The 16,798-nt window shown below is 42.6% G+C and overlaps 1 protein-coding gene across 3 annotated transcripts in view; it reads right to left on the reverse strand.

The window, feature by feature from the left end:
• USP6NL (USP6 N-terminal like) overlaps positions 1-11,043 on the reverse strand; it is a 115,634-nt gene extending 104,591 nt beyond the window's left edge. Inside the window, exons 1-2 of one of the 3 annotated variants that reach the window (XM_042872701.1) lie at positions 11,016-11,043; positions 4,805-4,894 (exon numbers count right to left, since the gene is read on the reverse strand). In XM_042872701.1, coding sequence (XP_042728635.1) covers positions 4,805-4,808 — 4 coding nt within the window. In that variant the 5' untranslated portion in view covers positions 4,809-4,894; positions 11,016-11,043. Of the gene's footprint in view, positions 1-4,804; positions 4,895-10,433; positions 10,456-10,789; positions 10,893-11,015 lie in introns of those variants that run through there. The other 2 variants (XM_042872700.1, XM_042872702.1) reach the window with 2 other exon arrangements.
• Between the last annotated feature and the right edge of the window lie 5,755 nt (positions 11,044-16,798).

Consider the following 16,798-nt stretch of genomic DNA (forward strand, 5'->3'; position numbering starts at 1 on the left):
GGTACAGATGACCCAGGAGTCAGTAGTGTCCATATTTCTCCAAAGACACTATTTCTAAAGACTAGAAATAATTACACTGTGAAATCAGAAAATTGTTACAGAAAACACTTTGCATATTGTGTCTTCAAGCTTGTAGTTTATGAATGGGCATTTAGGGCTCTTAGTTCAACCAAAAAAAAAAAAACAAAACGTAAAAACCTTATCTTGTAAGGTGTTAAGATAATCTGACATCACTCAGCTATTCATTATAAACATATTTTGCCTTACTTTTGCATTTTCCTTCCCCAGCACGCAATGTTCTGTATGAATCAGAACTTACCCTTTCTCTCAATCTCAGCTCCCTGAAAACAACCCATAACTACTAATCAGCTTTACAATTACTTGCAACACCCTTTCCAAAACGCACAACCACCCTGCCCCTTGTTCTGCCAGAGACCATCACCCATTCCTCAGCATTTGTTTTCTGAACAGTTTGTCTCAGTGCTCAGTTCACAACAGACCCATCCTGGCACACAAGGAGGACAAACTGGTTCCATTTTTCCCCCCTCACCTCCAACCTCAATCAGACTTTTCTTAGCCTAGGAAGTTCGATGTGAGTTCTAAAAAACTTTTCTCAGTGGCAAAACCAGAAATAGCAATGCACACTTGCATAATTACGTAAAGTTGGCCTAACTAGGTCACTTGTGTTACTTCCCAAGTTTATTACTCAGAACAGAGAAACCAACAGCCAGATCTATTTCTTTACACTCTACAAGGAATCAAAAAGAAGGGAGGAAGAAAAAAAAAAAAAAAAAGTGTTCCATTCTTTGTTTTTCAGTGACAAAACCAATGGTTTCCTCCATGAACACAAGCTAGAGAGCCAGCTCTAATGAGAGGTCAAGAGAGACAACCTGCCATCAGACAGAGGCAGCCTTTAATCACACCATCGTGGTCTTGATTTGAACTGGTAAAGCAAAATTTCCCACCTCGTTACCAGACCACAGTGACCAATTCCAAACTATAAGGTTACACTGCAAAGCATCTCTCCAAACACACGGAACGTGCTCCTTCCCTCAGACAATCACAAAGAAAACAAATTATACTGAAGCACAAAGAACAGCAGGTTCACTGCCCAGCGGTGCGCCCTGTGTAAGGTTTTAGGGTGTGGGAAACAAAACCAACAACAGAAAAAGTCAGAAAGGAATTCTTATTTAGAATTTGTAACAGCAAAATTAAAGAAGGAAAAGAAGTTGGCACTGCATCTATGCATTTAAAGGGAAAAAAATGAAGATGTCAGCAGCTTGTTGCAACAGTATATACTAACAATTACTTGAATCGTTTGCAAATTGAGCTCATTGCAGCAGCTCAAACAAGTTCATTGCACTGACCTTCCTTCAAAGAACAAAGCACAGGAAAACTCCCAAACGTAAAGAGCACAGTTTATAATCATAAGAATTTATCACGATACCACACATTTTCTGGTAGCTAAATGTCAACAACTGGAGAAAATGGGAAAGATTAAAATAAGTCCTTCTGCAGTGTGACATTCCTGGCAGGTCAGACACAGCCAGGATTGTTCTGACAAGCTATCTTTATATATAAAATAAATCAAGATTATTTAACTTGGCTACACTGCATACTCTTAGCCACCCTTTAAGCATGCGACCTTACTGTCCTATGGGGCACAAAATGTCACAGAGTAACCCGAAATATGGATGAACCTCAGTCTGATTTACGAAAACAGGCATTTATAAAGGCATTCAACAGAAATAAAAGCTTTAAAAGAGTTCACCTTTGTTTGAGCAGTTTTGAGATTCCCTGTATTAGAATAAAAAACTACCATGAATGTTCAACTGCACAGCTGCATCAACGCGCTTCTCTGCTACTGAGTAACACAGGACAGGAGCCACAGTGAAAATGTGTGCTGAAACGAAGGAAACAGAAGACTTGGATAACAGAAGTATGGAGAAGGCTGTATTACTCCATTTTTTTGCCTCAGCCTTCACTAGCAAGTGCTCCAGTCACATTTCCCAAGTAGCAGAAGGGACTGGGAGCACGAAGAGTTGACCGCTGTGGGAGATCAGGTTTGAGATCATCCAAGGAACCTTAAGGAGCACAAGTCACAGAATACCCTGAGTTGGATGGAAGTCCTTGAACTCTGAGATGCACCCGTGGGTTCTGCGGAATTGCAGATGAAGTTAGAATCATAGAATCACAGAATCATAGAATGGCATGGGTTGAAAAGGACCACAATGCTCATCCAGTTTCAACCCCCTGCTGTGTGCAGGGTCACCAACCATCAGACCAGGCTGCCCAGAGCCACATCCAGCCTGGCCTTGAATGCCTGCAGGGATGGAGCATCCACAGCCTCCTTGGGCAACCTGTTCCAGTGTCACCACTCCCTGTGTGGAGAACTTCCTCCTAATATCTAACCTAAATCTCACCTGTCTCAGTTTAATCTTAGTTTTTTTTGTTTTTTTGTTTTTTGTTTGTTTGTTTGTTTGTTTTTAAGTTGCAAAGCCACTGTTCATCTTTGAAACATCATGGCATGCCAGTGCAGTTCTCAGCTGCTGGAAAAAGGGAAATATAGCCACCATTTTTTAAAAGGGAAAAAAAGGAAAAGCCAGGAAACTACAGGCCTGTCAATCTCACCTCGGTTTCTGGCACGTTAATGGAGCAGATCCTCCAGGAAACTATGCTAAAGTATACAGAAAGCAAGGAGATGACAGTGGCAGCAAACATGACTACACTAAGGGCAAATCCCCCATCAAATCTGCTGTAACCCCTTCTACGACAGGGTTAAAGCACTGGTGGACAAGAGAAGAGCAACTGATACCACCTATCTAGACTCGTGTAAAGCATCCAACACCACACAACATCCTTCCCTCTAAAACAGAGGGCCATGGATCTGACAGATGGACACTCAGTGAACAACAAGTTGGCTGGACGGTCACACTCCATACAGTCAGTGGCTCAACAATCAGTTGGAGATGGGATGGCACTATTTATCTAACATCTCTGTCAACAACACGGGCAGGAGGATCAAGTGCATATATTCTTAAGATGATAAATACTTTGCAGATTGAAGTACTTCGTAAAGAGGAGCCTAAAACTATGCATGCTGAGCTTGTAGTTCAAGTTTCTCTGAAGCAAACTGTAAGTTAAGAAGTCCAAGAGCAGCTGAACATAAGTATCTGATTTTTTTTAACCCACATTTTTGAAGAGCAGCATTTTCAGTTGTGTCCTCGAAGCCCACCACTGAGAATAGACCTAAGCATCCAATCTAACACGGAACATGACATTCTTCTGCAAAGAAGGGACTGCACTTTGCTTTAACTGATTGGTTAAAATTACTATAAATCACCACAAAAGCCCTGCTACATTGTTATCTTCCTTTTCACCAGAGATAGTCATTCCTCCTAATGCAAAGCAAACTCTCCATTCTGAAACCATGTCAAAGTCTCACCAAAATCAAAGGTGTTTTGCTCAAGTAATGACAGCATTTTTTTGCTCCATCATCACAGCAGTACCTCTGTGAGTCACACAAAACAAAGCAACTGCGACTTAAAAGGTAAAAAGACACATATGTATTTGTATGCTTAAGACCATTAGGCAGTGACAGCACATGAGACATTCTATGAGTTATGATTAACACAGCAGTGTTTGACAAGTCAGGATATTCAGGTACGTGAATAAACTGCCTGTGTAAAGAGGTCATTTATGCAAGACTGTAAACATTAAACATCAGAAAATAAACAAATGTGAACAGCCATATGTGAAACAGACAGAATTCTATTTGCACTCAGCATGAACCCTAAAATTTAGCAAACATCAAAAAATGCTACTGAAAGAATTGCTAATTGCCAAGATAAAACGAGATTTACTCCATGACTTTCTTCTTTCAGATGTCAAATACAATTATTTTTATTTAGTTTGACAAGAAATTCAGCCAACAAGCTTCTTTTAGTCACTTCCAGACTTATTTTACTAACACAGGATATAATCACTCTACAGACATTCTCATTCCATAACAGATTCAGTATACTTGTGTTGAAACTAAGCTGCTATTTACATATTCCTGTGCACATGAAGTTAAAGCATTATTCCTGTGTCATGCGAGGCTAGGCAATGTTGCTGCCAAGGTTTACATTAAGAGTTCTCAAATCCACAAAACTTACGAAGTACGTTCAAATACTTAAAACATTTTGATAAAAAGAAATCATCTTAACCATCAAATCCATCCAAAACAAAACTTCTGGTGTCTTTCGTGTTTTTTTCTGTCAGGAGGGATCTTAAGTCCCACTTTTCGAAGGCTCATATCTTTCTAACACGTGCCAAAAATTCCTTTGGGATCAGAGCTCTATACTGGAATTTGAGCAATAAACATTTTTTCCCATAAAATGAAGTCCATTCATTTTATGTTGGATTTTCACCAGCTACTTGAATTTACTGGATGTTCACATATTTTGGAGTTTTTAAGAAACCCAAGGCATTCTCCCCTCAGAGCTGTATGCTTTATTTATGTTGAAAAGAAAAAGGAAAAAAACCCACACACAACAAACATCAGCTTGTTTTAGAACTCACCTTCATGAAAATGACACCAGACTACCAACATAAAGCTTTACAGAGCACATATTGATCAAGATTTTGCAGGTTAAAAATAAAAGCTGAGATCTGACAGGTGCTATTACCGAATAAATGAAGAGACAAAATTCATAGACCCGTTTTAAGGCAGAGCTCACCTCCCAAAGCCCACAACAGATGGACAGTTCTTCTGAAACGCAAACTAACAGTTGGTTTTTTCCTAATAAAGGAATTTACTCACTCATGACTGGAAATTCCTTCGCATGTGATCCAAACCAGGTCTCGAAGCAAGGTATCTTGTTGGAGAAGGTTTCTCAGAGGTATACATGTCCTGGTAACAGTAAGAAAAAGAGACTAATCACTTTTCAACTTCAAATAAATAACACATCTATTTATAACAAACAGACTCTCCCATTAGCTTTTCACTAGCCCAGTCTTTGTTTCTTTTTTAAAGGAACACAGATGTATTTGTTATGATTGAGGAACTTGACACTAATGGATATATCCTGAAGTATCAACGCAAAATGTGTACTGCCTTTGACATTCAAATTATAACCTTGTTTGCAAGGACTAGTTCATGAAAGATAACTACTTCCAAAAGATACCAGACGTTCTTAAGATCAGAAGAAACTACACTATGGATGTAGTAACTGAAAATACCATCAAAGCCATGTTTTCCTTCAGTAGAGTTTTCCTCAGCTAGCAAAAAGATGCAATGAAAACCATACTTAATGATATAGAAGAACTACAAACCAATTTACCAAAAAAAAAATACGGATTGGCACCAGCACCCAGCACTTCCTTGGAAACAAAACCTGAAAGTTCGGATTTCTACTAACAGTAAACAATCAGATCAGTCAATATCTAACCAAAATGAGACAAATGTACCTAACTAAGTAGGGCAGACAGGGATTCACTAGCAGTAGGCCTGGCTTTCCCCAGAGCAAAACACACAGAGCTTCATCTTTAACACTGACAGTACAGCATGTATGTTTTTAACATTATTACATAGTCTCCATCCTGCTGCTAAAAGCAATCTGATAGAAACGTGACATTCAAATAACTTCTCATCGCAGTTGTGATTAAAAGAAGAAACAAACATAGCTATTATGCCATAGAGTTTCCCTCTAATATCAGCACAAATATCATTTCTGTAAATTAAGGAACATTATGTGACTTATTTCCTCTCTTCAAACCAATCAGAACTTGCTGAACCTGACCACCTGTGACAGCCAAGCGAGATCATATCTTCTGCTGACTCAGATTTCAAGTCTCAACACTTCTGATCTCTTAACTCTTAAAAAATAAAAATAATTCATACACAAAAAAAAAGAAAAAAAAAAAAAAAAAAAAAAAAGAGCTGACTTTAACATCCTGCAGCGTGACTTAGCAAAAACACGTACAGATTTGCAGCCAAAGAAGTAGAGGACCTATCATAGGACTGGATTCACATCACAAGAAGACTGCTGTATCACTTGCTAAAACATGCAAAAAAAAAAAAGTTCTGAGAGCCAAAAGGAAGCCATCAGTAATGCTGCACACTGTAGACTGAAAATTACAAACAATTTCTTTGCACTGATAAGGTAATGTAGGAAAGAGGCTCATCAGGGGAAGAAAAACTAGACAGGCTCAACCAGTGGGCCCAGGTGAACCTCATGTAGTTCAGCATATCCAAGTGCAAGGTGTTACAGCTGGGTTGTGGCAATCCCTGCTATCAGTGCAAGGTGGGGGGAGGTAAGGATGGAGCATAGCCCTGCTGAAAAGCACTTGGGTACTACTGGCGGATGGCAAGCTGGCCATGAGTCAGCAATGTGCAAAACGTGAGCCAGAAAGCCAACCATATCCTGAGCTGCATCAAAAGAAACATGGCCTGCAAGTGAAGGGAGCTGATCCTGCCCCTCTGCTCTGTGCTGGTGAGGCCTCGCCTGGAGTACTGCACCCAACTGGGGAGTGCTCAGTACAGGAGAGATGTGAACCTGTTGGAGTGCAACCAGAGAGCCACAGAAATGATCCAAGGGATGGAACACCTCTCCTATGAGGACAGCCTGAGAGAGCTGGGGATGATCAGCCTGGAGAAGAGAAGACTCTAGGGAGACCTGAAAGCAGCCTTTCAGGGGCTAAAGGGGGGCTGTAAGAAAGAAGGGGACAGACTCTTTAGCAGGGTGCGTGACAGGACAAGGGGAAATGGTTTCAAATTATATCTAGGGAGATTTAGATTGGATATATGGAAGAAGTTTTTACAACAAGGGTGGAGAGGCACTGGAAAAGGCTGCCCAGAGAACTGGTGGATGCCCTGTCCCCAAAGACGCTCAAGGTCAGGCTGGACAGGGCTCTGAGCACCTGATCCAGCTGTAGGTGTCCCTGCTCAGTGCAGGGGATTTGGACCAGATGGCCATTGGGGGTGTCCCTTTCAAATCAAATGATTCTATGAAAATAGTAACGTGAAGTAACACATATACAAACATTAAATTAAAAAAAAAAAAAAAAAAAAAAAAAGCCAGACAAACACAAAGCCATTACATGGTGCAATCACTGATGAACAACAGTTTGAATTGCAGGCTCCAGCAGCTCTCTCACAGTAGTTGCTAAATTAAACATGTAAGCACGCACAGTCTAATAAAAAATAAAGCGTCCAGTTAAAACGTGTCACCAGAACTGCAGTCTTGTCAGTTTTCTTTTCATTACCGATGTCAAAATTAGCAAATGTAACTTGCATGACATTTAATCATTTACTGGACTAATTACAGTTATTATGTTCAGAACAACAAATGAATGTTATAGAAGTCACTCCACCCAGGTCCAAAGCACTTCTGGATGGAGTTCTATATACCTCCTGCTCTCAAATTGTTTTTCTATCTTATGTAGAGACCACTGGACAACTGGCATCTCCAACCCAATGTGTTTTTCCTAAGGCATCATCTCACCTTGGTTTTTAAGTACGAGCTCAGCAAACCTTGCCTCACAGACATCACATTATGTGCTATTTTATTGTTTGTACGTACAGGGAAAGGCTGTTCACGGGGAAAAACAAAACATCAGCTCTGAAAACCACTTCACATTGATGATAGCATCATCGTCCATCATATCGTTTATAAAATCCAGTCACATAAGACTAAGGAAACAAGGAGTGAAGAATATAGCAGTTATATTCCTAAACTTAGCAGCTATATGCCTAAAAACACACTGCAACTATGAAAAACTGATGTTTCAGTAAATCTTAGCAACTTCAATTCAAACTTCCATGTACAAAAGGTTCTCGCTCTCTGTGTCTGCATACTTTGTTTAGCTGTTGCTAATATCTGCTTAGTAGCCAGTAAATGCTTCCCAGTAAATCTAGTTTTTCTTCTTTAAAACAGCAGGGATATTTGTTTTATGATATTTCCCTTGTTTGTAACTTGGACATTTTCCTCAAGGCCATTTTCTTGGACTTTGGGAAAAAAAAAAAAAAAAAGCACACACAAAAAAAAAAAAAAAAGAAGAAAGAAAGAAAGCTTCTTATTTTAACTTGCAATTTGGAGCATAATGACAGCAAGAAGCATTGGAGAGCCAGGAGTTAACCAAAGCTAACCAAATACCAGGAAGTCAGTACATTCTATTGCTACACAATATTGATGTTTTTCTTAAGGATGTGTGTTATGGAACTAAAATCACTTTGCTCTCTTAACCAACAGCCCTACTTATGTCAATGTTTACCATGTTCTCTCCTGTACACAAACACAACTTAATACCATTAACATTATTTCTTTCCACTGCTGTACGTTGATCGTCTTGCTTAAATATATCACCAAAATCTGCACCTTTATTCAAGACAGGAGCTGATGTGTTCTTGCAATTGGCAAGGCTATTAAAAAAAATGGGGGGGAGGGGGGAAAACTTACACACATACCTTTGATCTTTCTCTCTTCCTGGAGAGCTAACCCTTGTATCCAATCCAGCACCTCATCTACTAAGAAGACATTTAATAGCCCCTAGCATTACTCAACTGCCATAGTAGCAAAACGATCAGCATTTTAAGTAAGGTTTGAATGGAATGCTGGAGGTGGGAGAAGTTCTTCACCAATTTGAGCACACTAGAAATGTATTCAGTTTTCCCACACCTAACATCAGGTCTCCTTTTTACCAAGTATTCTGTCTCATAATAATGAATGCAAACCAGAATGAAAGTAAGTTACAGCACATTATAACTCTGTGCACAAAGATTCTATCCAAAGACAAGACAATTAAGGATTCAAGTCTCATCTGTGATTATGTTATTGTAGCATCTGTTTAACTTGGATACTAAGGCATTCACGCTATAGATTTATATCCTCCAATCCCCAAGACACGGAAATTAAAGGACCACCATACAACCAAACATGTCAATGACAAAATAGCCCAAACAGAACCTGCCTGCAAAAAGCAGTATTCTGCTGTTATTTACTTTCTTCTTTAAAGCAAAACGTTAGTGCCCCCAAAGAAAACAGAGCCAGAGATTTCAGAAGCATGTTTTAAGGTTTTGTAGATAGCTGGTTGCCAACAGTATGTTTGGAATGACTGGTTTCCACGCTGTGTGCTCAGGGGGCAGCGGAACAGCTTCTTAAAAGGCAGTACTAAATACTCACTTCACACAGCAGCCAGGCTGAATTAATTTCAGAGTTATAATCAGCTAAGAGAAGCTACAAGGAAGCAAGACTAAACCATGTAATAGCACAGCTATTAACAGAAAATATAATAAAAATTCCAAACATAGCACCTGGCTTCCCAATATCCTAGCTCAGCAACATGCCCACGACAGCAAGAATGTAACATTCGCAAAGCACGAGTACTACATGATTTCTGAGTTCCCTTCCAACCCATGCCATTCTATGATTCCACTACTTAAGAGGCTCCACCAAGCCACGGACTGGCCACAAACGAGGAAGCACACAGAGGTACAACCGAAGCAGCGCACGGCACACCCACTCCTTTGTTCAGAGCAGGAATATTTACACTACAAAGCGAAGCGCCTCAGTTTCAGGCACTACTGACTGGCCGCTGCCTGCGGTACCCACGAGTTTGAGTTTCGGCTGTCACACAGCAGCTCCAGCTCCCAAGATAACACACCGAGCTAAAAACCACACGGAGCAATTCGTTAAAATGAGCGTTCTGACTGAACGGATCCTTCACAAAACATCCTCGTTGTGAACAAGGCTGGCAGACTCAATTTCGTCTCACTTTAAAGCAACAAAAAAGCCAAAAACCGGCCGTGCTAACAGCCTGCCTCCCGTGCAGCCGCCTGCTCCAAACTGAGAGCTGCACAAAGAAAGTTATTATTCGGAAAGTTATCACACAGGAGTTGGGCAGAGGTGCTGTATGTCAGCACTTGGCTCTGCCTGCCCAGGGACAGTGCCCAGGACAAACCTTGGGTGGTTTCCTGCAGACAGACGTCCACCTCTGTGTTTCCAGAGGGAAACACAGCACGGGGACCTGGTGCTCTGCTGGCAGTCCCCGCGGGGATGGAAGGTGAAGAGAGGGCCGTGCGGGCCGAAGCACCCGGGGCTGCGGACCCACTGTCTCGCACCGCGGCTCTCGGGTTGTTGCCTTTCAGCTAAAGCCTTACAAAAAGCACAGCAGGGAGCAGGTACAAAACGCACCGGCGCCTGGAAGTCCGATTAAAACAAGTTTTAAACATCCAAATCCTCCCAGCTCCCGACGGGAGCCATACAGCGGCCTTACCCTGACAGGGAGGGGGGCATCGAGAAGCCCTCCACCCACAGCAGTGACCCCCGACCCCACAGCCCCCAGTCCCACAGCGACGCAGACCCCACAGCCCCTCGCAGGGCCGGCACCCCTCTCCCACACGGCCCCTCTTTGGAGATCCCCCCGGGGCAGCCCCAGCACCTCACTCCAACCTCACAAAGGGACCGAGGGGCATCTCCAGCGAGGTTTCCCTCGCACTGCCCCGACACACTGGGCTCGGCCAACCCCCCACGCTGGAAATGGAACAGCCCGGAGCACCCCGGTACCCTCCCGGAGCCGGCTCCCGCCTCTCCCACCTTCCCGGCTCCAGGGGGTGCGCGCAGCCCGGCCCCTCCCGATGGAGGATGGTAGCGCCCGCCTCCCCTCAGCTCTCTAGGAACTCAGTTCCCCCCCGCCCGCTTCATTGGAGAGGTCGGACGCGGCGTTTCCCCCCGCACAGCGCCCCGGGAATGGAAGGGTCCGATCCGCGACCCCGGGGGGGGCGCACAATGGCCGCCTGCGCCCCTACCTTTGCTCGCCTTCTTCTTCTCCCTCCTCCCAGGGCCTCCGTCCGCCTCCTCCCTCAGCGCCACTTCCCCGCTCTGCTACCCCAGGAGCGGCGGCCTCCAACCAGGAAGTGCCCCGGCGTGACACCGGCGACCGCCGCTATGGAAACCCTGCCCGCCCCCGCCCCTCCCCGCCCGCCGCCGTCCCACGGGGCAGGACCGCCGCCGCCGCCGCCATCTTGCACTCACAGCGAGGCGCGGAGGTGCCCGGCCCGGCCCCGCTCCCCGCCGCGTCCGCCGCCATTTTGGGCTCCCAACGAGGGCCGGGCAGCGCCCGCGGGTTGGTGACGCGGCTGAGGGAGCCGTGCCTCGGCGAGGCCGGGGCAGCCGTTGGGAGCCCATCGAGACTCGTGTTTGGCTCCAAGCCCAGCACCCACCTCCATTGCTACTGTGCTGGGTCTGCGCCTTGCTTCTGTGGTAGCGGGGGAAGAGCAGCGAGCAGGACTCTTCCTCGTCCATCACAGCTACCAAGACCCTCGTGTTTAAAGCCCCGATCCTTTTTCAGTTTTCTGACACACCAACACTAGATACTGGAAGGTTGAAATACAGCTTGATGGGTGGTGTTCATAAGCTCGTATGTGGAAATAAAGGGGCAGACCACAATGCCCATTCTAGCGCATCGCTAGAGGGACAGCTTTGATCCCAACCCTGCCTCTTCCTTAAGCAGCTTCCAAGCCACCGTCTTCCCACTCGCCACACACAAGTAACACATCCATATGCATGGCTATGCTTTGCATCGGGCTCTCACCTTGGTTACAAACAAAACCAGAAGGGAAGAAGCGCAGAAATGTGACAAACAGCTGTTTGAGGATGTGAGACATCTCCAGTGATGTCATTACCAGAAAGCGGTTAGTTTGGTGTGAAAAGAAAACCATTGTGGTTACGAGGGAATTTGAAGTAGCGACGTAGTGTGATTTCACTTTAGAAGCATTAGATTAAAATAAACAGTAATTAAAATGTACTACTAAATGACATCCAGGAATGGTAGAAAAGAAAGCAACATTCAGTAAATGTTTAGAGTATATTAAGTAATCCTGTGTTCATGTAATAACACAACCTGTTGGAGCACGTCCAGAGGAGGGCCACACGCATGATCCAAGGGCTGAGAGCTGGGGCTGTGCAGCCTGCAGACCTGAGTGCAGCCTTTCAGTATCTAAAGGGGGGCTGTAGGAAGGAAGAGGACAGACTCTTTAGCAGGGTCTGTGGTGATAGGATGAGGGGAAATGGTTTCAAACTAAAAGAGGGGAGATTTAGACTGAATATGAGGAAAAAGTTTTTTCTATGATAAGGGCGGTGAGGCACTGGAATAGGTTTTCCAGAGAAGTGGTGGATGCTCTGTCTTTGGAAACAAAGCCAGGCTGGATGGAGCTCTGAGCACCTGCCTAGTGGTTTATGACCCTGTTCATTGCAGGAGAGTTGGACCAGATGGTCTTTAAAGGTCCCTTCCAACTCAAACAGTGCTATGATTCTGTATTTACAAACTTTATGTTCGAATAATAACCAAGGAATTTAGTACCATCTACTAAAGATAAACTCTTCAAAATAAGCACTTCTGTGAGTTGTGGGGCTCTCAACTTCTGATGGTATTTTTTACATAAACTTGTAACGCAAGAACATTTCATGGCAAGTTGGTGAATGCAGTACTCCATTATTTCAAAGTAGACTAGATGAGCTGAATAATTAGTGACTGGTTAGCCTAAGACCAATAAATCTTCTCTGCGGATATTGCACTATTTAATAGACTTTGTCCTCAGAGTTCTCTCTGAGTCTAGAGGAAACATAGCTGAAACAGTGTTACTTCTGGAAAACCTGAAAGTGGCATCCCCTGACCTGGCAGATACCCATGCTCACAGACCTTGTGGTTTCTGTGAATCTAGCAAATCTGGAGCATGCATACATGAGCATGGTAGCATTTGACATTTGTTTCATTTAGGAGAAAATGGCTAAAAGTACTGAGAGTACAAGCTTGAATCACTTGTCTCAGTTGTTTGGGTTTTTTTTTTTTCTTGTGCTGAAGAAGTGTAATACAAAATAGAAATCATTTATTGCTTTATAATACATTTCAGAAAGTAACTGTGATTAACTAGCCTGTCAGTATCCCCAAAATCCCAAGAGAAATATTGAGGTTGGACAGAATCATTCCAATTTAAAGTCTTAATTGTCTTTTTTAAAACTTCAGAAGCTGTTAGAATATAAAAACATACTTAGCTTTCCTCAAGCTAGGGATTTGTTTCTTCCCAAAATGGCTAATTAGTTAAGATAAATGTCTTCCACAGGGAGCTCTTTGCTTCATCTAAACCATCTCATCTCTATTGCATACATTCACAAACTATACATCATTGGTTTTGTTTCCCATATGCTCATTGTTTCCTGTTGTAATACTATAACTAGGCTGTGGAACAGTTCTAAAATCACAGCTTTCCAAGTGGCTGACAGTGATATCCTACTTGTTTTATCACTACTCCCACATACAAATCCGGCAGTATCATCACAAGCAAACTCCATTTTTATTATAGTTCTTAGTCTGAGGAATCTGTATCATTATTATTTATAATGCTTAAAAATCTACATGGCATTTCATGGATGTGCACGAGACGTTGCCTGTGTCTATGCAGGACTGTGCCCCGGGAAGCAGATAAATCTCAGTACGTCTCTTGCGAGTTTTTGACACTTGTTATCTCTGTGCAGGCTTCAAAAGTAGTCCTTCATCTAGTTCATCAATCAGCCGCAGCACAGCTTCACATGATTCCCTACCCCATTGATTTGTCTTTCATGTCACATAGGTAGGATGAGCAGTGTGGTAGAAAACCTGTCTGGGTCAAGTCCATTTTTAGTTTAAATGCAAAAGCTGCAGTTTGCTTGCTGAGTGTGAACTTGAAGAGATGTAGCACATGTTTGGGTTACTGTTGGGGTTAGACTCACATGTATGTTACAGTCTAGACTTTTTCATTTAATTATATTCTGAGCTGTTATATCTGTTGATGAAAGGTAATGCTCAGTGGTTAATCTCAGAAGATGACCTGAACTGTGTTTAAGCTCAGAAGTTGTATTAGCCACTTACAGTGGTAACTGGAGTCGTGGAAGTGAAGATACTCACAAATCACACCTCACAATGAGCAGCTGATCACATCAGGGCTGCACTTAGGGTAGATGTACTGCAGAAGATGCTGAGCATTCTGCACAGCCACTGACATTACTGGGCAGCAGTATCACGGAGCCATTGACAAAAGAACAGAGTATTAACATTCCATTTTAAAGTGTCCTATTCACTAAAACATTGCAGTCTTTCCTACTGAACTTCAAAAGAGGACAAGAATTCCAAATGTAAAAAATATGAGATTTTCATCTGCAGTTATTTCTCAGTGTGCTGTGCCTTTTTTGTTGTTGTTGGTCGTTTGTTTTTTAGCTATGAAGCTTATGAAAATCACTCTATTCAGTAAAACACCATTTTAAAAATTAAGCAGAACATATAGCATATGCACGGGATTATAGGAACCAACTGCAACATCTTACTGAAATAAATTTCTTTGTCTTCAAGTTCTGTCTGCTCTTATGATACCAATGGATTCCTAGCTAAATCAGCCTTGTGAGATTTGGATCTTGCACTGGGACAACAGAATGAACTTGATGATCCCTCAAGATTCCTTCTTAGATTTCACAGCTTTTCAGAATTCGCTCAGCTCAGCAGGCAGTGTGCATATTGATGCCACTTTGGGTGAAAAACTATTCAGGGTCTCCCAGTGTATCTGGCTGGTGATCACAATCCCAGTAGCACTATGTCTTCTGCTGTCAACAGCATAACAAGTCATAATAGAGCAGTAAGCCCTGACAGAGCAAGGTTTCGGAATGCCAATGGCTTTGAAAATAAAGACCCAGGCTTGGAATTGGCAAATGTAGCCTTGAAGTGCCTGAAAGTTTTGAAGCATGGTGCTTTGCTATGTGCTGCTTTAGGCAAAACTTTAAAATTCACATAAGAACACAAGTGCTGTTCTGAAGAGCTTGCCTTTAACTTTACAGAATTATGCATCCTGCTAACTCAAATGAAAGCGGTTAGTGGAAGTGTGTTGGTATTGAAAATAATTTGAAAACCTGGTTTGGGGCTGTTCCTTTTTCAGAGAGCGTTTGTGCTATGGCTTAGCTTAGCTTCTGTGGAGCAAGAATTTAACATATTTTCTGTTGCATATGGCATTTCCAGTTCTGCTTGCAGATCACTTTTAAGGCACACGAGTTGATGTTTTTCTGGTGTCACTCAGATTACAAACCATTTATGCACAGTCCCCTAGAGAGTGAGTGGCTCTGATCCTGCAGGTATCCAAGCAAACGCAAGCCTGTCTTAGTCTCAAATTCAAAGAGTTCCACCTTTGAGGCCTGTCACTTCTAAAACCTGCTCTAATCATTACAAAGGATGTCACTCAAAATATCTGATTTGATATGAAGTGTTTATAGGACTAAGAACTATAGGTGCCAGATGGCTATTCTTTCCAGTATAATGTGGTAAAGAACATCAGTATTCTAAAAGATTAGATATACTCAGCTGCTATACCACCTGCTGCTTTTGCCTGCGTTTATTTCCCCCAAAATGTGAGTGACTGTGTTTCAGGTGTTACTTTCAGTCTGTCACTTGATCTTATCATCGATGTTTGCAGGAGCTCAGCATCAGCCACTTCTGCAGAATGAATGATTGGGGCAGCAGTTCGTCTGTACATGCATGGCAGCTTCAGCCCACCTTGTACTGAAACACTGCTCTGCACTGAGAAAGAGACGTGTTAAATCCAGGGATGGAAGTCTGACCCTAAGCAGAAGGGTTTGCACTTTGCTGTAATTCTTCTGGCTGTCGAAAATACTGTTTTCCATTCCTTTTGGTTCTGATTGTTCTCTTGCCCTCATTCAGTCCCATTGCCCACCAGCCCTTTGTTTTCTGAGAATGAAGTTGCATTGATTCAAGCCTCCCTTCCTGCTTTTGGCGGCTCCTGCCATGTGAATCAGGTTGGAATGCATACAGTGCTTTCTGTCCCTGCCTGATGAAAGGGGCTATTTCTGTTCCCTCTGTCTGTCAAGAGAGATTTTCTTCATCCCTTTCTTTTTTCCCCAAATTTTCTGTCTCCTCTGGCATGTTCTTGTCTTTTTCCACTTGTCACCTTCTGTCTTATTCCTCCCATTACCTCAGTAATTCATTTCTTTCTCTCTGTCCTTTTGAAACACTGATCCAGCTTTCACTATTCTTTAGTTATCCATAAGTGTACATGGAATAGAACAAAGTATCATACAACGGCACACTACAACTTTTTAAAACTTTGTCTCCTTAATACCAACTGGTTTTTCAATGAATTGAAAAATATCACAATACCAAAAATGTGTCACTTACCTGTATCTGCCTTGTAATAGAACCTTCTTGAGATCCCCTTCTGGATTGACTAGATAGGATAGACTGTGCAAAATGGCTTCATTTAGAAAATGCAAGAATTAGAAAGCCTGAAGGAAGAAGGTGTGGTTTTATGGTGGGTTTGAAACATGAAATCAGGGTGTTTTCATGAACAGTGCTAGACTCTTGTTAACCAGATTTGATCCTGCTCTCAGAGCACAAAGGATAGGATTTGAAAAGGAAGAAGAAAGCTATACTCAGATGATTTACTTTTCAAACCAAAGAAACATAGAATATAGTCAGAACAGAGAAGGAAAAGGAACAGATGAGAAGACAGAAGATTAAGTCTTACTGGCAATAATGCTCAACAAAACACAACATTAGCTTCATCTTTTGTGTGCCTGAGTGTGGTTTTCCAGACAGTAGTTGGAAGATGATTGGAATAATATGTATTTGTAAACTGTGAAGATCTACTGTGGAGTCACATTAAGGAATGGGAATCTCATGACACTTCCATAGTCAGTTTTCAGAGCACAGTCACCAATATGGTTTATATAATTCATTGTATGGCAACTGCTGAGTCACGGCCTGAACCTCTGATTGATCACCT

The sequence above is a fragment of the Lagopus leucura genome, unplaced genomic scaffold, assembly GCF_019238085.1.
Source record: "Lagopus leucura isolate 7727_CA_CO unplaced genomic scaffold, USGS_WTPT01 Super-Scaffold_100008, whole genome shotgun sequence".
In the NCBI taxonomy this organism is placed as follows: Eukaryota; Metazoa; Chordata; class Aves; order Galliformes; family Phasianidae; genus Lagopus; species Lagopus leucura.